Below are 21,074 nucleotides of genomic sequence, written 5' to 3' on the forward strand. Positions count from 1 at the left end.
GAATGCATTAATATATTTGTTGCATGAAAAGAATAGCTCATATACTATATGTAGTGAGCACATAAGATTGAAAACGATGCACTAAGTCATGTAGGAAAGTAATCTTGACTTTCTGCAGATGTAATTGTTGTTGAAGAGCGTTTGTAAAATAAACAGGAATGTAATTGCTTTTAATTTATTGCATACACTGTGATCGGAAGACGTGATCAGGGGGAAGCTCTGATGAAAGCATTGAAGCAAAAGCATGCATAAAAGGAAGCTTGTTTCTTGAGTCATAGTTTTCAGGAAACAGTAGCAGAAGAGTTCTTCACATATATATACAATAAGCGGTGATAAACCGCTTTTCACTACAAAGAGAACAATATAATCTAAAGATGATAGACTACATTACACAGTACTTTTCACCATAGAAGCAGCAGGGGAAGACTAAAGTTTATATATAGCTTGCTCGGAGTTCTCCGAAAGGGGAAAGATATTGGTCTCATTGATGCGAAACAAAAGGTGGCTGTTTTCGTAACAACCAAAGCATGCAGGCCAGGATACATTGACCAAAGTCTACCAGAAACTATTTCTGGTTGCTTCGAGGCGGTGCTCAAAATTATAGGATGTCCGATGTCGCTCGGAAAGATAAACATCTTTTTTAATTATCTCACAAATAAAAATAAGGATGTTCTCTGAATAAATTAATATTGGTTTCTGTAAGAGAAATTCAATTAAATGGTCAGCATGATACCCTTCCAGCGTAGACTTCGCTTGATAAGCAAGCAGAATATAGAAGATACCTTGACAAAGAAGAGATATTACAGTTATTAGCATACTGCACCATACCATTAATCACAGTTGCAGAATAAGTAGAACCAAAGAAACCTTAGTCGTACCGTATGTACATATCTAGATAACGGCATGGAAGAAGTGCTCCATGGAAGAACTACTGCCTCGCTTTCTTTGGTGCGCCAATGTTGGGTTTCGTAGTAATTTTAAAAATTTTCCTACGCACACGCAAGATCATGTGATGCATAGCAACGAGAGGGGAGAGTGTTGTCTACATACCCTTGTAGACCGTAAGCGGAAGCGTTAGCACAACGCGGTTGATGTAGTCGTAAGTCTTCACGGCCTGACCGATCAAGCACCGAAACTACGGCACCTCCGAGTTCTAGCACACGTTCAGCTCGATGACGTCCCTCGAACTCCGATCCAGCCGAGTGTCGAGGGAGAGTTCCGTCAGCACGACGGCGTGGTGACGATCTTGATGTTCTACCGTCGCAGGCCTTCGCCTAAGCACCGCTACGATATTATCGAGGTGGACTATGGTGGAGGGGGGCACCGCACACGGCTAAGAGATCCAAGGGATCAATTGTTGTTTTTTTGGTGCTAGCCCTGCCCCTCTATTTATATGTTGAGCCCCGGGGTCGAAACTTGGAGCAAAAGCCTCCTCAAAGTCGGTTTTTACCGAAAGGCAAGAGTCCCACTCGGACTCCAGGACCAAACGCCACAATCCTTGGCGTCTGGCCCAGACGCCATGGGCCTCGGCGTCTGGCCCAGGGCCAAACGCCAGGGTCTCTGGCGTTTGGCCCCCTGAACTCCGCAAAACTCCTTTTGCACCGATCTAAAGCCTCATGGGCTTGACCCCTTGGCCTAACCATATCATCCAATATATGAATCTTTACGTCTCGACCATTTCGAGACTCCTCGTCATGTCCCCAATCTCATCCGGGACTCCGAACTCCTTCGGTACATCAAAACATGTAAACTCATAATATAACTGTCATCGTAACCTTAAGCGTGCGGACCCTACGGGTTCGAGAACAATGTAGACATGACCGAGACACGTCTCCGGTCAATAACCAATAGCGGGACCTGGATGCCCATATTGGCTCCTACATATTCTACGAAGATCTTTATCGGTCAGACCGCATAACAACATACGTTGTTCCCTTTGTCATCGGTATGTTACTTGCCCGAGATTCGATCGTCGGTATCCAATACCTAGTTCAATCTCGTTACCGGCAAGTCTCTTTACTCGTTCCGTAATACATCATCTCACAACTAACATATTAGTTGTAATGCTTGCAAGGCTTATGTGATGTGTATTACCGAGAGGGCCCAGAGATACCTCTCCGACAATCGGAGTGACAAATCCTAATCTCGAAATACGCCAACCCAACATCGACCATTGGAGACACCTGTAGTACTCCTTTATAATCACCCAGTTACGTTGTGACGTTTGGTAGTACCCAAAGTGTTCCTCCGGTAAACGGGAGTTGCATAATCTCATAGTCATAGGAACATGTATAAGTTATGAAGAAAGCAATAGCAACATACTAAACGATCGGGTGCTAAGCTAATGGAATGGGTCATGTCAATCAGATCATTCAACTAATGATGTGACCTCGTTAATCAAATAACAACTCATTGTTCATGGTTAGGAAACATAACCATCTTTGATTAACGAGCTAGTCAAGTAGAGGCATACTAGTGACACTTTGTTTGTCTATATATTCACACATGTATTATGTTTCCGGTAAATACAATTCTAGCATGAATAATAAACATTTATCATGAAATAAGGAAATAAATAATAACTTTATTATTGCCTCTAGGGCATATTTCCTTCAGTCTCCCACTTGCACTAGAGTCAATAATCTAGTTCACATCGCCATGTGATTTAACACCAATATTCATATTTGTATATGATTAACACCCATAGTTCACATCGTCATGTGACCAACACCCAAAGGGTTTACTAGAGTCAATAATCTAGTTCACATCGCTTATGTGATTAACACCCAAAGAGTACTAAGGTGTGATCATGTTTTGCTCGTGAGAGAAGCTTAGTCAACGGGTCTGTCACATTCAGAGCCGTATGTATTTTGCAAATATTCTATGTCTACAATGCTCTGTACGGAGCTACTCTAGCTAATCGCTCCCACTTTCAATATGTATCCAGATTGAGACTTAGAGTCATCTGGATCAGTGTAAAAGTTTGCACTGATGTAACTTTTACAACAAACTCTTTTATCACCTCCATAATCGAGAAACATCTCCTTAGTCCTTACTAAGGATATTCTTGACCAATGTCCAGTGATCTACTCCTAGATCACTATTGTACTCCCTTGCCAAATACAGAGCAAGGTATACAATAGGTCTGGTACAAAGCATAGCATACTTTATAGAACCTATGACTGAGGCATAGGGAATGACTTTTCATTCTCTTTCTATTTTCTGCTGTGGTCGGGATTTGAGTCTTACTCAATTTCATACCTTTGCAACACAGGCAAGAACTCTTTCTTTAACTGTTCCATTTTGAACTATTTCAAAATCTTGCCAAGGTATGTACTCATTGAAAATCTTATCAAGCGTCTTGATCTATCTCAATAGATCTTGATGCTCAATATATAAGTAGCTTTTTACTGAGGTCTTTTCCTTTTAAAGAACTCCTTTAAAACACTCCTTTATGCTTTGCAGAAAAATTCTACATCATTTCTGATCAACAATATGTCACTCACATATACTAATCAGAAAGGCTGTAGTGCTCCCACTCACTTTATTGTAAATACAGGCTTCATCGTAAGTCCATATAAAACTATATGCTTTGATCAACTTATCAAAGCGTATATTCCAACTCCGAGATGCTTGCACCAGTCCATAGATGGATCGCTGGAGCTTGCACATTTTGTTAGCACCTTTAGGATTGACAAAACCTTCTGGTTGCATCATATACAACTCTTCTTTAATAAATCCATTAAGGAATGCAGTTTTGACATCCATTTGCCAGATTTCATAAAATGTGGCAATTGCTAACATGATTCAGATAGACTTAAGCATCGATACGAGTGAGAAAACCTCATCGTATTCAACACCTTGAACTTGTTGAAAAACTTTTGCAACAAGTCGAGCTTGGTAGATAGTAACACTACTATCAGTGTCCGTCTTCCTCTTGAAGATCCATTTATTTAACATGGCTTTGCTGATCATCGAGCAAGTCAATCAAAGTCCATACTTTGTTGTCATACATGGATCATATCTCAGATTTTATGGCCTCAAGCCATCTCGCGGAATCTGGGCTCATCATCGCTTCCTCATAGTTCGTAGGTTCATCATGGTCTAGTAACATGACTTCCAGAACATGATTACTACACCACTCTGGTGCAGATCTTACTCTGGAAGACCTACGAGGTTCTGTAGTAACTTGATCTGAAGTTTTATGATCAATATCATTAGCTTCCTCACTAATTGGTGTATTTGTCACAGGAACTGATTTCTGTGATGAACTACTTTCCAATAAGGGAGCAGGTACAGTTACCTCATCAAGTTCTACTTTCCTCCCACTCACTTCTTTCGAGAGAAACTCCTTCTCCAGAAAGGATCCATTTTTAGCAACGAATATCTTGCCTCCGGATCTGTGATAGAAGGTGTACCCAACAATTTCCTTTGGGTATTCTATGAAGACGCACTTCTCCGATTTGGGTTCGAGCTTATCAGGATGAAACTTTTTCACATAAGCATCGCAGCCCCAAACTTTAAGAAACGACAACTTGGGTTTCTTGCTAAACCACAGTTCATATAGTGTCGTCTCAACGGATTTAGATGGTGCCCTTTTAACGTGAATGCAGCTGTCTCTAATGCATAACCCCAAAACGACAATGGTAAATCAATAAGAGACATCATAGATCGCACCATATCCAATAAAGCGCGGTTACGACGTTCGGACACACCATAACATTGTGGTGTTCCAGGTGGCGTGAGCTATGAAACTATTCCACATTGTTTTAATTGAAGACCAAACTCGTAACTCAAATATTCGTCTCCGTGATCAGATCGCAGAAACTTTATTTTTCTTGTTACGATGATTTTTCCACTTCACTCTGAAATTCTTTGAACCTTTCAATTATTTCAGACTTATGTTTCATCAAGTAGATATCCCCATATCTGCTCAAATCATCTTGTGAAGGTCAGAAAATAATGATACCTGCTGTAAGCCTTTCATCGGACCACATACATCGGTATGTATGATTTCCAACAAATCTGTTGCTTGCTTCATTGTTCCGGAGAACGGCGTTTTAGTCATCTTGCCCATAAGGCATGGTTCGCAAGCATCAAGTGATTCATAATCAAGTGATTCCAAAATCCCATCAGCATGGAGTTTCTTCATGCGCTTTACACCAATATGACCTAAACGGCAGTGCCATAAATAAGTTGCACTATCATTATTAACTTTACATCTTTTGGTTTCAATATTATGAATATGTGTATCACTAAGATCGAGATCCAATGAACTATTTTCATTGGGTGTGTAACCATATAAAGTTTTATTCATGTAAACAGAACAACAATTTATTCTTTTACTTAAATGAATAACCGTATTACAATAAACATGATCAAATCATATTCATGCTCACCAAATAACACTTATTTAGTTTCAACACTAATCCCGAAATTATAGGGAGTGTGCGATGATGATCATATCAATCTTGGAACCACTTCCAACACACATCGTCACTTCACCCTTAACTAGTCTCTGTTTATTCTGCAACTCCCGTTTCGAGTTACTAATCTTAGCAACTGAACTAGTATCAAATACTTAGGGTTTGCTATAAACACTAGTAAAGTACACATCAATAACATGTATATCAAATATACTTATGTTCACTTTGCCATCCTTCTTATCCGCCAATCACTTGGGGTGATTCCGTTTCCGGTGACCAGTCCCTTTGCAGTAGAAGCACTTAGTCTCAGGCTTAGGACCAGACTTGGGCTTCTTCACTTGAGCAGCAACTTGCTTGCCGTTCTTCTTGAAGTTCCCCTTCTTCCCTTTGCCCTTTTCTTGAAACTAGTGGTCTTATCAACCATCAACACTTGATGTTTTTCTTGATTTCTACCTTCATTGATTTCATCATCACGAAGAGCTTGGGAGTTGTTTCCGTTATCCCTTGCATATTATAGTTCATCACGAAGTTCTACTAACTTGGTGATGGTGACTAGAGAATTCTGTCAATCACTATCTTATCTGGAAGATTAACTCCCACTTGATTCAAGCGATTGTAGTACCCAGACAATCTGAGCACATGCTCACTAGTTGAGCGATTCTCCTCCATCTTTTAGCTATAGAACTTGTTGGAGACTTCATATCTCACAACTCGGGTATTTGCTTGAAATATTAACTTCAACTCCTGGAACATCTCATATGGTCCATGACGTTCAAAACGTCTTTGAAGTCCCGATTCTAAGCCGTTAAGCATGGTGCACTTAAACTATCAAGTAGTCATCATATTGAGCTAGCTAAACGTTCATAACGTTTGCATCTGCTCCTGCAATAGGTCTGTCACCTAGCGGTGCATCAAGGACATAATTCTTCTGTGCAGCAATGAGGATAATCCTCAGATCACGGATCCAATCCGCATCATTGCTACTAACATCTTTCAACACAATTTTCTCTAGGAACATATCAAAATAAACACAGGGAAGCAACAACGCGAGCTATTGATCTATAATTTGCAAAATACTACCAGGACTAAGTTCATGATAAATTTAAGTTCAATTAATCATATTACTTAAGAACTCCCACTTAGACAGACATCCCTCTAATCCTCTAAGTGATCACGTGATCCAAATCAACTAAACCATGTCCGATCATCACGTGAGATGGAGTAGTTTCAATGGTGAACATCACTATGTTGATCATATCTACTATATGATTCACGCTCGACCTTTCGGTCTCCGTGTTCCGAGGCCATATCTGCATATGCTAGGCTCGTCAAGTTTAACCTGAGTATTCTGCGTGCACAACTGTTTTGCACCCGTTGTATTTGAACGTAGAGCCTATCACACCCGATCATCACGTGGTGTCTCAGCACGAAGAACTTTCGCAACGGTGCATACTCAGGGAGAACACTTCTTGATAATTTAGTGAGAGATCATCTTATAATGCTACCATCAATCAAAGCAAGATAAGATGCATAAAAAGATAAACATCACATGCAATCAATATAAGTGATATGATATGGCCATCATCATCTTGTGCTTGTGATCTCCATCTCCGAAGCACCGTCATGATCACCATCGTCACCGGCGCGACACCTTGATCTCCATCGTAGCATCGTTGTCGTCTCGCCAATCTTATGCTTCCACGACTATCGCTACCGCTTAGTGATAAAGTAAAGCATTACATCGCGATTGCATTGCATACAATAAAGCGACAACCATATGGCTCCTGCCAGTTGCCGATAACTTGGTTACAAAACATGATCATCTCATACAATAAAATTCAGCATCATGCCTTGACCATATCACATCACAACATGCCCTGCAAAAACAAGTTAGACGTCCTCTACTTTGTTGTTGCATGTTTTACGTGGCTGCTACGGGCTTAAGTAAGAACCAATCTCACCTACGCATCAAAACCACAACGATAGTTTGTCAAATAGACTCCGTTTTAACCTTCGCAAGGACCGGGCGTAGCCACACTCGGTTCAACTAAAGTTGGAGAGACAGATGCCCGCAAGCCATCTATGTGCAAAGCACGTCGAGGGAACCGGTCTCGCGTAAGCGTACGCGTAAGGTTGGTCCGGGTCGTCTCGTCCAATAATACCGCCGAACCAAAGTATGACATGCTGGTAGGCAGTATGACTTGTATCGTCCACAACTCACTTGTGTTCTACTCGTGCATATAACATCAACATAAATAACCTAGGCTTGGATGCCACTGTTGGGTTTCGTAGTAATTTCAAAAAATTTCCTACGCACACGCAAGATCATGTGATGCATAGCAACGAGAGGGGAGAGTGTTGTCTACATACCCTTGTAGACCGTAAGCGGAAGCGTTAGCACAACGCAGTTGATATAGTCGTACGTCTTCACGGCCCGACCGATCAAGCACCGAAACTACGGCACCTCCGAGTTCTAGCACACGTTCAGCTCGATGACGTCCCTCGAACTCCGATCCAGCCGAGTGTCGAGGGAGAGTTCCGTCAGCACGACGGCGTGGTGACGATCTTGATGTTCTACCGTCGCAGGGCTTCGCCTAAGCACCGCTACGATATTATCGAGGTGGACTATGGTGGAGGGGGGCACCGCACACGGCTAAGAGATCCAAGGGATCAATTGTTGTTTTTTTGGTGCTAGCCCTGCCCCTCTATTTATATGTTGAGCCCCGGGGTCGAAACTTGGAGCAAAAGCCTCCTCAAAGTCGGTTTTTACCGAAAGGCAAGAGTCCCACTCGGACTCCAGGACCAAACGCCACAATCCTTGGCGTCTGGCCCAGACGCCATGGGCCTCGGCGTCTGGCCCAGGGCCAGACGCCAGGGTCTCCGGCATTTGGCCCCCTAAACTCCGCAAAACTCCTTTTGCACCGATCTAAAGCCTCATGGGCTTGACCCCTTGGCCTAACCATATCATCCAATATATGAATCTTTACGTCTCGACCATTTCGAGACTCCTCGTCATGTCCCCAATCTCATCCGGGACTCCGAACTCCTTCGGTACATCAAAACATGTAAACTCATAATATAACTGTCATCGTAACCTTAAGCGTGCGGACCCTACGGGTTCGAGAACAATGTAGACATGACCGAGACACGTCTCCGGTCAATAACCAATAGCGGGACCTGGATGCCCATATTGGCTCCTACATATTCTACGAAGATCTTTATCGGTCAGACCGCATAACAACATACGTTGTTCCCTTTGTCATCGGTATGTTACTTGCCCGAGATTCGATCGTCGGTATCCAATACCTAGTTCAATCTCGTTACCGGCAAGTCTCTTTACTCGTTCCGTAATACATCATCTCACAACTAACATATTAGTTGTAATGCTTGCAAGGCTTATGTGATGTGTATTACCGAGAGGGCCCAGAGATACCTCTCCGACAATCGGAGTGACAAATCCTAATCTCGAAATACGCCAACCCAACATCGACCATTGGAGACACCTGTAGTACTCCTTTATAATCACCCAGTTACGTTGTGACGTTTGGTAGTACCCAAAGTGTTCCTCCGGTAAACGGGAGTTGCATAATCTCATAGTCATAGGAACATGTATAAGTTATGAAGAAAGCAATAGCAACATACTAAACGATCGGGTGCTAAGCTAATGGAATGGGTCATGTCAATCAGATCATTCAACTAATGATGTGACCTCGTTAATCAAATAACAACTCATTGTTCATGGTTAGGAAACATAACCATCTTTGATTAACGAGCTAGTCAAGTAGAGGCATACTAGTGACACTTTGTTTGTCTATATATTCACACATGTATTATGTTTCCGGTAAATACAATTCTAGCATGAATAATAAACATTTATCATGAAATAAGGAAATAAATAATAACTTTATTATTGCCTCTAGGGCATATTTCCTTCAGCCAACTCCCTTGGCGGCATTGCCTGTTCTAAATTTGATCAATTAGCAAAAACAATGACACGTTAACAACTTTGTTCCTGGTGATAAAGGCTAGATCTTCAGAATGTTGTATACACAGGAAGTGCATAAAGATTAGACACAAAAATTGCAAGACAACATAAACAAACAGAAGACTCATTGAACCCTAGCACATAGGAAACCAACTCCATAGATAATCAATTGGTAGGCGCATGCAACAGGAAAGAAATGGTAATACACATAAAAAGGCTGAAGGTACATATATATTTTACTGACCCTCTCATGAATCTAGAAAGAAAAGTCTGATCAAACAGCATTAGACGCATCAGTGAAGAGAGAAAACATAGTCAACATACAAAGGGAACAATGTTTTTCATTGTAAAGAAGGGAAGGCTTCGTAAATTCCTAAATGGGAGGGTAGTATTTCTGTTTAGGCATCTATTCTGCAATTTATTAGCGAGTAACTAAATAGTAAAAGGCTGTGTTTTTTTTGTGAGTAAGTGATTAATCTGCATATATCAGTGAGGTACAGAACAGGAATTGAGCCTGGTAACAAACCCGCACTCAGTAAATTTGTAATTGTTGTGACCAAGAAGCAAGCAGAAAAATAGCTGAACCTTAGAACTTATATTAGAAAAAGTAGAGATCAAATGCATATACCAAAGCAGGAGCCGTTCCATAATCTAACACAACAATCTAATTTGTTCTATAGGAGGGGTTTTCACCTTTTGGTCTTAGAGGGGTCAGGAAGCATGTTCTTTGGATCCTCAGCAGATGCACTTTCAGTTTCCTCTCCAACCTGTATAATTTGGTGTTATCAAAGATCATTGTACATCAAGCATGATCTATGCAGAATGGGTATGATATCTGCATATTAAGCATAGGCACGAACATTTAGCACGGATGCAGGCTGAACAATATTTTCAGCAGTGGCACCTTCTTCAGTCTGAGAGGCCACTTTGATAGCACGGGCAGAATCATTTAATTGTCTGCATTCTAATATGGTTTTTTGGTGTGTAAATAGACGATCAGCAATACAACATTGAAGCCAAGCTAAATAAAAAATAGTGGTATAGTAGGCAACCTTTCCAAAACAGCAGAAACTAAATAGGATTTTGTTAGCGTTGGTATTCTAAATCAAAGCTGAGATTTCCCAACAAAATTGCAATCTGGGATCACATAGACTGTAGTATTAGAAAGGACATATGCAAGTAATTCTGTATGATTAATTATTAGGGCCAGTTGAATTGGCAGGATCATACACTAATCACAATTATCATTCAACTTTGTTTTATATTTAACGTCATAAAAGATTCTACATATTAAGATGTTGCCTAGTACATAGTCAACATGCTAAATGAATGGTTAGAGTCAAAAGACTTGGGGTCTGTTTGGTTCATACAGTACATTAAATCAAGCCCTCCACGGCAGCAACACCGACACAAAAACGGCAGCGACGCAAGCGCAACACACAACAAGCTCAGAACAAAGGAGAGCACGACACTTCTTGGGGACAACATTCAGTGAAGCATCTAATCTGTATTTTGAAAGTGAGTCACCAATAGAAGTATTTGAGAGCCAAGAGCAAACTATTTTGAGACCCAAGAGCAAACTATTGACTCTAATCACCAGGCTGTAATAAGCATGAGCAGAACTCAAAATAGTGAAAGGATGAGAATCGAATAAATATCACTTCATTATTTCTTTCCTAACTGAAGCAAAAACAATCTCTTGCCCTGCCGGCACACAAACAAGGTGCAATCACACAGCCCAAACCTCATTTAGTTTCAACACATGTTCTTCATCCATTGAATTCCAGGGAAGGCAAGAAAATTGAGAGAGCAAGAGACGTTGTAGAAGTCGGTACCTGCGGAGCTGCAACACCATCTCAACCATCTCTTCGCCGCCTTGAGCTTGAGGGAGGAGGGCCGGCGGCCTGGCATCGCGGGTGGCCCGAGCTCTTCCTTCTTGCCACTGTCCAGCGCTGCCACACAAAGCGCCTCCATCAGAACCCCGATGCAGAGGGAGAGCACGCCAAAGTAGGATGATATCAACAGCCAAAGTAGGATGCAGTGTTATTTGGACTTGGTAAAGAAGTTACCCTCTTCTTACTTTTTTGCAGTGGAGTAATCTAGCAATTCAGCAGCACCCGAGTTTTGGCGACCTTGATTTCTTCTTCAACCATCAACAAAGCCTTGACGCAAACATGTTCACATTTAATAGAACCCTATTAAAAGAGATATTCCAAATTAAGGAAAAGTAATCATGGTAAAATCTTAATTCATGAACAATTTGATATGTTGAGCATATTGTTTGCTTCTCAAAGAGTGTGCCAAGATTGATGCTCTCGGGATAGAAATCAACTCGAATACAACAACTACTATCAGACTTTCTGCACGTCTCTCGACAACAAACTGTGCTGGGTCCTCGATCGTAGCAAACAATGTTACCAAGTCCATCCACCACATTAGGACACATGCTGAGATAAAAGGGTAAGAAGATACTTGCCCTTTCCATGGCGTAGGCAGCATCAGTCAGCACGGTGGAGCTGTGCCATAGGGTGGGCGCTGGATCGGAGACCAGCGAGGCTATTCGTGAGTTGGGTGGACTGGCAGCTCGCGTCGGCATGGAAGCAAGCAATGCTTTGCGGGCGTCTCGCCATGCCGCGGACATGGCCTTGACGAATCCGCTGATCATTAAATTTTCCATGACCATGAAAAGATAAACATGAAGGTCAGGCATAGGCTATAGTTGGATGCATATACAGGACGATGCCTAACAAAGATCCAGTACAATTTGTTCTAAACCTAATCGATTGGTGAGCCGGTCAATACTGACCCAAATTAAACTGAAGGTATGACATTACAGAAGCATAAATTCAGAAATGGAAGAACTCAAATGTATTTGTTCAGTTCAAGGAATGTGTGAGTTAAAATAGACTGCTCCTAACGAAGTCGTTGGTCCCACTTCTACCGGCACACATACATACGCCGATTGAGCGCAAATAGAAGGCAATCGCCAGCATATGCAAACTAAAACGTAAAGAATCAAATCTGTTACAGAGAAAAGGATACTCGCTGGGAGCCGTCATCGTGCATCATCTACAGCCTCCATCACCCACCTGCCGAGGACTCCATCCGCTGCATGACTGCACGAATGGCCTCCTATTTTGCCACAGCAAGGTGGAACCAGGTGTAGATGTCGTCACCCACCCGTTGAGGCCGCCGTCCTGTTGAGCGATGACAAGGAGGAAAAGGTGAAGCGCACGCAGGGGGCTGGGTGTTTTGGTGTGGAAAAACAGAGATAATGAGAGATGGGGAAGGGATCTCACCGCCTTAAACTTGAGCTCGTGGACGAGCCGTCCTCTGCTGCTCCGCCTTGACCACCTCGAGCACCCCCTCTGTCTTCGTCCTCTCACCTTCTCGAGTAGATCCATGACCATCTCCTTCCCCTCCCACCTCAGCCCTCCCTACCCTCAACTATGCAGACTCGGCTACAGCCCCTCCTCGGCGACCTGGAGCGAGGGCCTACGAGGAGAGCGGCACCAATCCTCGCGCGGGCCGACGCCGGTGGAGTCCCTCTCCAATTCGAAGCCACACCTCCCTCTCTCACCTGCAGATCGAATCCAGCACCGCCACCGTCGCCGGCCAGCTCATGGAGTCCAGCCACCGCCGCCCAAGATGTTGGTTGCTGCTCCCCTCCTTTCCCCTCCTCCGCCGTCACCCCACATGCCGAATCTCGATCGAGGCCGCACTCCTCGGCTCGAGGTCCTCCGGCTGAGGCCGGATCGAGGTCGTGCTCATCGAGGCCGGCCACGCGGGGGAGCCCGTCCCGCGCGAACCCAGAGCAGGCGGTGGAGACGGGTTCGCCCGCGAAGCGCTTGGCCACAGCAGCCTGCGCCCGAGCGATGGGAAGGCGAGGAGGAGGAAGAGGCGAGGCGGTGGAGAAGTAGCAGTCGGCGGCGGGGCTCCTAGGGCGCAGGAGGAGGTGGGAGGGAGTGGCGGCGGACGAGGGAGGGAGGAGCGAGGGGCGTGGGGTTGTGGATCGGGGCTAGGGTTAGATGCCGTTTTCTACCCTGCACGGTGCGGTCATTTTTCCGCTCGCCTGGTGCGCTGCACCCCCACGCGCGGCGCGGTGCGGTGGGCTTTTTTCCCTTGCGTGGTACCGTGCGCCGGAGGCCTTCGTTGTGACTACCTACCCCTTCATCCTTTATAAGTTAGATTTGCATTTTAGGAAGATATGACTGTCGCTCTCGTCAAGTCTATCCAAATCAATTCCTCTGCGCTTTAGGTTGAGAAGTGGAAAGGCTGTCCTAATCTCCGAAGGAACATGCATATTTTCCTTGGCAACTTTTTCGCTCCATATTTGTCCCAACAGCTGGTCGTACCTGCAGCAGTCCAGCAGTGATGTCTTCCTATCCAACAACAGTAATACTGACATCTCCCTGTCCAAGAATACATCAAAAGGCTCGTATTACATCCATTGGAAAAAGGAACCTAGCTTGCCCAATGACTAGGTATAAATTGTTCAAAACGCAACCGCGAATCCCATTGTTAGAGTCTGGAACAAAATGGAGCCTCCCCGTGCGTTTGGATTCTGGACCGTTCGATCGTTTTCCTGATGCGATTCCGGCCGTCGGATCTCGGGCTCGGCTCACGTGAGGCGTCGGATATTTACCAGATCGTTGCGGGCCGTTGGATAAAATTCCAATTGCAACTGAAGGTAAATACCGTGCCCCCACCGGGGCATTTTGGTCATTTCGCATAGGGGGGTATAAAATGCGGCCGCTCCCGTGGCGGAGACCTAGCCGCCGCCTCTCCCGCACTCGCACAGCTCCTCGCCTCTTCCTCCCGTCCTCCCGCCCGCCGCCGCCGCCAGCCATCCTCCCCGTCCATCGCTGCCACACCATCGCTGGCACCTACCCGAGGCGTGGGCGATGCGGGCACCCGCGTCGGGGAGATGGGCGCCACGCAGCGGTTGCCGGATCCGTTTTGCTACAAGTCTGGGCGCGTCGGATCCGCTGCTCCTCCCGCCCCGCCGCCCACGACCCCCTCTCCCGCAACTCCGGCCAGACGCCGTCGAGAGGTCAACTCTGGCCGCCTCCACCACCACCCAGTGGCAGGAGCGCACCTCCCCCTCCCCCGCTACTCCTCCTCTATCACGTGTTCATCACTGGGAGGAGCAGCGGATCTGCCTAGTGGCGTCGCCGTCGGCTGAAGGAGTGGCGGACCATGGTCCTCGAGTTACTGCACCTCCGGGAAGAAGACGACCTGAGGTGAGCAGCTTCCAATCCGCCATGCGAAGCCACCACTGAGTGCCCTCACCACTTTCCCCATCCCCCCTCTCCTTCTCGCACGGATTTACCAGTTCGTCTGCTCGTGATTTGATATGTTGATTTTGTCATTTGCAGGGGGTGGATCCTAAGGGGCAGAGATGCAGTCCTCCAGAGTTGTTGGGAAGAAGAAGATGGGTAAGCTCCTATTTCTCTTCTATGTTGATTTAGCAGACGAAAAAATTAGGAAGAGGACTAGAAAGAGTATCTGCAGATCTATGTAATTTTTTGTCCAAAAAGACCACCTGCCAAGATAAATTGACAAAAAAGACCACCTCTAAATTAAATAGTCAGAAAAGACCCCCTTGACCGTGACGGCAGGCGCACCAGCTGACACATGGCACCTGCCGCCACGGTGCAAGGCGGCAGCCCCTGCCGCCATGGTGTGAGACGGCACGCTGCAGATTACAGAATTCCACACCGCGACGGAACGGAGACGGTCCCATGGGCCATGCCGCCACTGTGTGAGGCGGCGGCTTGCGATGAGACAGCTCTGCTGGCTATCAGTTGGTGAGCTCTCGCGTTTTATGTATGCCGACACTGCCTGTGTATGCTCTGGAAGCTCATTTCTTTGCGCGCCCACTCCTCTCCTCTCTGCTCTAAGTAACCTAGCACATTGAGAAGAACAGCTCAAATAGCTACTTTGAACACGATTTTGAGCGTTTTAAAGGCCGATTCAAAAGATGTTTTAGTTGAGTAAAAGATAGAACAAGGTCAGATCTGTCCATTTTTGTAGGTATCGTTCATATGCATGATGTTTTTGGTCTGTTAATCGAATAAACCGAACCAATATATTTTGATTATTATGGTTCGGTTGCTAATTTCTGTGTGATTATTTCGGTGGCCATTTCAATAAAATGAAATTAGAAAAAACCGAATAAACCGAATCGTATTAACCATATTAACCGAACTTCGAGCCCTACCAGCGGTGACATCATTCACAACAATACATCAATATAAAAAATGTTCACAATATTACACGGCGCTATTTATACCTTAGCTTCAATATGAATGTCGTTCTGCACAAAATTAAGCGTCACAAAAGTTTAAAAAAGTATCCGTCAGCATGAACATATCACCGGCAATATATCGACGGAGTCAACCTATTATCACATGAACATAAATGTTAGCCACGGATTTTTTTTTCTATCAACTGCATCAAAATAGCACTTGCATGAACATGGTCATCACCTCAAAATGGAGATCGAAGAACCAAATGCAATTTTCTTCCGCCGCCGTTCGTTTGGGTCGATGCGGACAAAAGTGGAGGCTCAACGCGCTGACCCATTAGCAAAACGTGTCCGCGCTGACCCATTTGCGGCCCAAATGCGTCAGCGCGGACACGAAGCGGACGCCTCGCACACCTTCTCGGTGCCCGCCGCATCCCCATCTAGCGGCCGTCCAAGAATCGCGGCCAGCTTAATTTATAACGACCGCCCACCTCGGGCCAACACGTCAGCGCCGACGGTCGGTCGTTTTTAATCCGAGCATGCGGCGGACGACGTCGCCACCGCCTGGAACACGGCGTCGCCCCGCACCGACGTTGATCAACCCAACCGGCCCCGACGACAACGAAGAGGACGCCCTGGGCAACGTGCCACCTCGTAGTTTAGTTTTTTTAATTTTTAATTAATGTAAATGTGGACGCATGAACTCTCGCCGTCCTTTGTGGCCGGCATTAATATTTAATTAATGTTTTTCATTTTTGAAATATTTGTGTTCTATTTTTTCGCGCATCATAAAAATGGGTTGGCCAGCGTTGGGCGCATGCGTCGAACCAAACGCGAAAGCGGACGAGGATGTCTGCCGGGCCAACCCAAACAGACAAAAGGCAGACAAAATCGTCATCCGTTTGGGTCGTCGCGTTGGAGTTGCTCTAACTAATTTCCACCGTGCATGCACAAAAAAAATTTATGTAATGCAAAGCTCATATCTCGATCTTCACCTTCGTAGTTCACTTCGCACGGCAAATCCTACCACAGAAGCTCCAAATGAGTCCACATTGTCAAATAATATAAAAAACAGAGAATACATACTTAGGAACCAATCAAACAGAACAAAAATATACATGCGAATGAAACCAACAAAAATGGATAGATCTCACCTTGGTCTATCTTTTGTTCAACTAAAACATCTTTTGAATCGGCCTTCAAATCGTTCAAAATCATACTTAAAGTAGCTATTGAGTTCTCAGTGTGCTAGGTTACTTAGAACAGAGAGGAGAGAGTGAGCGCACAAAGGAATGAGCCGGGCTGCCTCATATAAAGAAGGGAACAACGAGCAGATTCCAGAGCCAACACGGGCACTGTCGGCATAAAACGCCAAAGCTGACCAGAGCTGTCTCGTCGCGCGCCCCATGCACAGTACCGGCCGCCTCACGCAGCGGCGGCATGGCCCATGGGACCGTCTCCGTTCCGTCACAATGTGGAATTTCTGTAATCTGCACTGTGCCGCCTCGCGCCGTGGCGGCAGGTGACAGGTGTCGCCTGGCGCGCCTGCCGCACGGTTAAGGGGGTCTTTTCTGACTATTTGATCTAAAGGTGATCTTTTTTGTCAATTCGTCTCGGTAGGTGGTCTTTTTGGACAAAAAATCGATCTATGTTGGTGCTCTTAGTCTCATGATTTATGCTATAACAAGTCTCTCATGTGCATATCCTATGTTAGTGAATCACCTTCTAGCTGCTGATTACTCTTTGTTGTTAATTGGTTTGAGAAAACACTACGTGATCATGGTTCTGATTGTGCACCTTCTTGGCTTAGAAAAGTAGAGCAATTTCTGTTTATTCTCAAGTTTGGTTATCTCCATGGGAGTCCTTGCTGTGTTATGGCTCGACCGTGCAGCCCTGCGTCCTCGAGCAGGAGCAACTGATTCCCAAGCTGCCGGTGCTTTGTTCGACAAGGAGCATGTCGCCGTCACCTTGGGTGCAGCCGTCCGGTGGAAGGCGCTCTGCCTTTTTCAGAAGGCGAGGAGGATCGGCGGATCCAGCCCCCCTCCTCTCCAGGTCTCACCTGCGTTCCATCCTCATATTCACCCATGTCTTCTCAACACTCATGCTCCCCCCTTCTCTTTCTCTCTGATCCATGTTTTCTATGTCTTAACATACATGTCTTTGCGTGTGCGTGCAGCAGCTCGGCGGAGACAAAAGAGGAGGTCACCGGGAGATGACGAAAGATCAAAGGAGGATGGTTAGTGTATGCTGCCTGAGTACTGTCAAATCTGTGTTTTTATACAGTGTTGGTTCCCAACTACTGAAGTCAAAAATTCACTAAGCTTGTGGGTACAGTAAGTTAGTGTTAATGTCTGTCACTGGTTACAGAAGTTAGTGGTTCACTGGATATTGGTTACAGTAAAATACCCCTATGTTACAGTAAGTTAATGGTTAACTGAACTACCGAAGATTTGTCTTCGATTGTACATTAAAGTTAGTGTTCTAAATGTTCTCAGTACTGTACTGAATTTGTCACCGACTGTACTGAAGATTTAAAGTAAACTGAATTTAGAATGCATATACATTAGATTCCAAAAGTAGTAGTAGCACTTGGTTCTCATATAAAGCCCATAAGAGCAACCAATTTAAAAGTTTAAAGATAATTTGTGAGAATCTACAACATTTTCTGTAGAGATTAACGGTGAGGCTTAATCTACAACATTATGTGTAGATTAATGGTCAGGCTAAATTGCACTCCATTTTCTGAGAAATTTAAACTGGATGCTGGTATTTCTATGGTCCAGTGAATTAATGCTTGACTGTATCTCCAATACACTCAACCATTCTCTGTGATTATAGTTTCACCGTATCTCAAACACAGGGACAAATGTATTACTCCAGTATAAATCTCCAAGGATTGTGTGCAAGCAATCTCTAGGATCAATATTCAGTTTAGCATATTAGTTAATACTAGGGCCAATATTCAGTTAACAGTGGGATCAGTATTCAGTTAAGGCAAGTAATGTACATGTGGTTAGCATCAACGTGATCGATGGAGTGGACAATGCCAACGATCAGTTCGTTTTTGTGGAATGTTATCTCTGGACTGAACTCAAGCAGTAAGAATATATTTGTATCTTGATTATTAGCAGAACAAGTTGCATGATAATTATTTCGTTCTTAGGGAAATATTCATTGCTGACTTGCTATTGACTCTCAGATTTGCAAGGTCGATCGACATATGCGACAAAGATCCTGTTGTGCACAAGCATACTCCATACATTGTTATCCTCGTGAGGCTTGCAGGAAAAATGGGTCGATGCACGTGATGGTCAGTGACCTTCGGCCAGGCAAGAGAAAAGGGAATTTAAGGTACATGATTTTTTGGGTTTGTTGGCCAAATAACTAAACAAATTTCTAGGATATTCTGATTGTTGACAAAGCTACTGTTTTTGCCAGGACCTAATTCGAGCCGTATGCTTAAACCGCGAGTCATCCAAGAAGTGGTCCAGTTTTACACAGTGCTCCTAATAGTACAATTAAGGAAAAACAGTTAACTCCCTCAATGATTTGGCCCTTGACTCCCTCTCAATATGGTTTCCCGATGCATAATGGACTACCAAACAATGTTAAGGAGCCATAGATAAGCAAGAATTCACAATTAACAGCCCTTGTAGCTGTGATAATATGACATCATGATAGTTTGGTAAGCAAGAATTCACAATTAACAGTCCTTGTGGCATTTACATACATGTTGGGTTCAGATAGACATATTAAATACCTTGATGCTGACCCTAACAAGCCCAACTAGACCATATGAACGTGCAGCAACCAAGACGGTATTTGCACTTCTGCAGATACTATCTAATTTCGATACAGAACTCTCTGGAAGTTGCAGTGGTGAAAATTTGGTGCATACTTCATATAGATGTTCTTCTAGAATGTGCATTTTAGGATCAAGCATTTTCTTGATTTTCATATTGAAGATCAAGCATTTTCTTGATTTTCTTAATATGGAGCTTTGACCATCTCTTTGGTGACCAGTTTGGATAATTTTAGTTATAGCACCCACGCAAATTTTGTTTCTTTCTGTATATTATCAGTCTTCTCAAAAATTGAAGGATTGGTAAGCCTTTTGGTATTATATATTTTTAGTCCATGTTAGGATATCTGTCTATTGTAGGTGAACTGGAGCTTCCACTTTTATCAATGTTGCTTGTGTAAAATATAGACATAGCTTTTCAGGCAATTCTGCTTTGTCATGGAGATGAAAAGTAATTATTTTGGTGTGGTGAATCAATTGTTTTGCTGGGTGAGATATATCCCTCTCTTTGTTTTCTATTTGTCAGGTTTCATTTGATTGAGGTTTATAAGACAAGATCGCAAGTTGTAGAAAGGATGTACATATATGTACTTTTCTGTATAGATCTTGCCCTGTGAAATTATGTAGTAGTGTTTGTACTTTTTTTTTCTTATATCATGGTGTCGCCTGTGAGTGTTCCCAATAGTGTGGACTAAGTATGCAGCAATAGTGTGAATCAATCTACACTTGCAGCATGACTGTTTTTTCTCCCTGGGCCTTTTTATTTATGTGATAGAACTTTCTTTAGCAATACACCAATTCAGAATATTCATATATTCTTTTCTTAGTCATTTTCAATTTTTATATGTTGGCGAAGAACTTACTTTAGCAGCATAGTGCTAACAAACTTACTTAGGCTATCAAACAGTGTACAACTAAAGAGAATTCAATTAGCTGGCTTGTTTGTAATCAGTGGTCTAGGTAGGTTGCAAGGAAGAGGGCTTTTGTATCATTCTTCTTTTGATTTTTTGGATCAATGGTCTAGGTAGATTCCAAAGACGGGATTTTTGGTGTTGGCTTCTTTGGAATTAGTGGTCTAGCTAGGTTCCATGGAGGAGGGATGTCCTCATAACCTGTTATTATAAACCATATATGATTAGAAGACAAGAAAGAATGGCAAAGAGGCACAAGATTCTCATGCCAAAGAGATACTCCTCACTCAAAGGATTTTGACTGACGAGTCCAGGTTTGGTACTAATTATGATCACTTTCAGGTCCATTTGCAGGTTTGGTTTGATTTTCCTTTATGATGCAGCACCATCATTTGGACTTACAACTCTAAACCAGTATATAAAGAAATTTAAAGTTCTGGATATATATTCCAATGATGTAGTGTAAGATCCATTCTCAACAATCCTTTCTACTTTGGTTTTCGATGTGATGCCATTGCTCGACTCCTCCCTTCTATTGGAAAATGGTGCTCTTCTATATCACTCTTCATCTTCAAAAAAAATAGTTATTTTGTTTTTATGTTCCTTTGGTTATACCATGCTTAGATATGTAAGCATACCAATAGCTTGGCATTTACCTCCTGGTTATGCCAAAAACTTTATAATATTCGATTTGAATAAT

The 21,074-nt window shown here is 43.8% G+C and overlaps 2 protein-coding genes and 1 long non-coding RNA gene across 10 annotated transcripts; 1 reads left to right on the plus strand and 2 right to left on the minus strand.

The window, feature by feature from the left end:
- Nucleotides 1-231: 231 nt before the first annotated feature.
- Nucleotides 232-957, minus strand: LOC123136037 (uncharacterized). Its single transcript, XR_006466505.1, has 2 exons — nucleotides 879-957; nucleotides 232-782 (listed from the first exon to the last, which is right to left on the minus strand). It is a non-coding gene; the product is annotated as an uncharacterized lncRNA (long non-coding RNA).
- Nucleotides 958-9,361: 8,404 nt separating this feature from the next.
- On the minus strand, nucleotides 9,362-13,132 carry LOC123136038 (uncharacterized). Of its 7 annotated transcripts, none has more exons than XR_006466508.1 (5): nucleotides 12,711-13,130; nucleotides 12,454-12,608; nucleotides 11,492-11,606; nucleotides 11,247-11,363; nucleotides 9,362-9,389 (listed from the first exon to the last, which is right to left on the minus strand). XR_006466508.1 is itself a non-coding variant. In XM_044555321.1 (4 exons), the coding sequence occupies exons 2-4, from the start codon at nucleotides 11,320-11,322 to the stop codon at nucleotides 10,101-10,103; spliced, it is 258 nt and encodes an 85-aa protein (XP_044411256.1). In that variant the 5' UTR covers nucleotides 11,323-11,363; nucleotides 11,492-11,881; the 3' UTR covers nucleotides 9,634-10,100. The 7 variants fall into 7 exon arrangements, 2 of the variants coding, with proteins under 2 accessions (XP_044411256.1, XP_044411255.1); XR_006466509.1 differs by lacking the exon at nucleotides 9,362-9,389 and adding an exon at nucleotides 9,634-10,246 and having other exon boundaries at nucleotides 11,481-11,606; nucleotides 12,711-13,132; XR_006466507.1 differs by lacking the exon at nucleotides 9,362-9,389 and adding an exon at nucleotides 9,816-10,178.
- A 1,656-nt stretch (nucleotides 13,133-14,788) lies between these two features.
- On the plus strand, nucleotides 14,789-20,524 carry LOC123133680 (uncharacterized). Of its 2 annotated transcripts, none has more exons than XM_044553115.1 (5): nucleotides 14,789-14,849; nucleotides 17,553-17,713; nucleotides 17,838-17,897; nucleotides 18,861-19,012; nucleotides 19,100-20,518. In XM_044553115.1, exons 1-5 carry the CDS (start codon nucleotides 14,813-14,815, stop codon nucleotides 19,104-19,106), a joined length of 417 nt encoding a protein of 138 aa, XP_044409050.1. In that variant the 5' UTR covers nucleotides 14,789-14,812; the 3' UTR covers nucleotides 19,107-20,518. The 2 variants fall into 2 exon arrangements, with proteins under 2 accessions (XP_044409050.1, XP_044409051.1); XM_044553116.1 differs by having other exon boundaries at nucleotides 14,794-14,849; nucleotides 17,841-17,897; nucleotides 19,100-20,524.
- The last annotated feature ends 550 nt before the right edge of the window (nucleotides 20,525-21,074 follow it).

This window comes from Triticum aestivum, chromosome 6B (assembly GCF_018294505.1).
Source record: "Triticum aestivum cultivar Chinese Spring chromosome 6B, IWGSC CS RefSeq v2.1, whole genome shotgun sequence".
NCBI lineage: Eukaryota > Viridiplantae > Streptophyta > Magnoliopsida > Poales > Poaceae > Triticum > Triticum aestivum.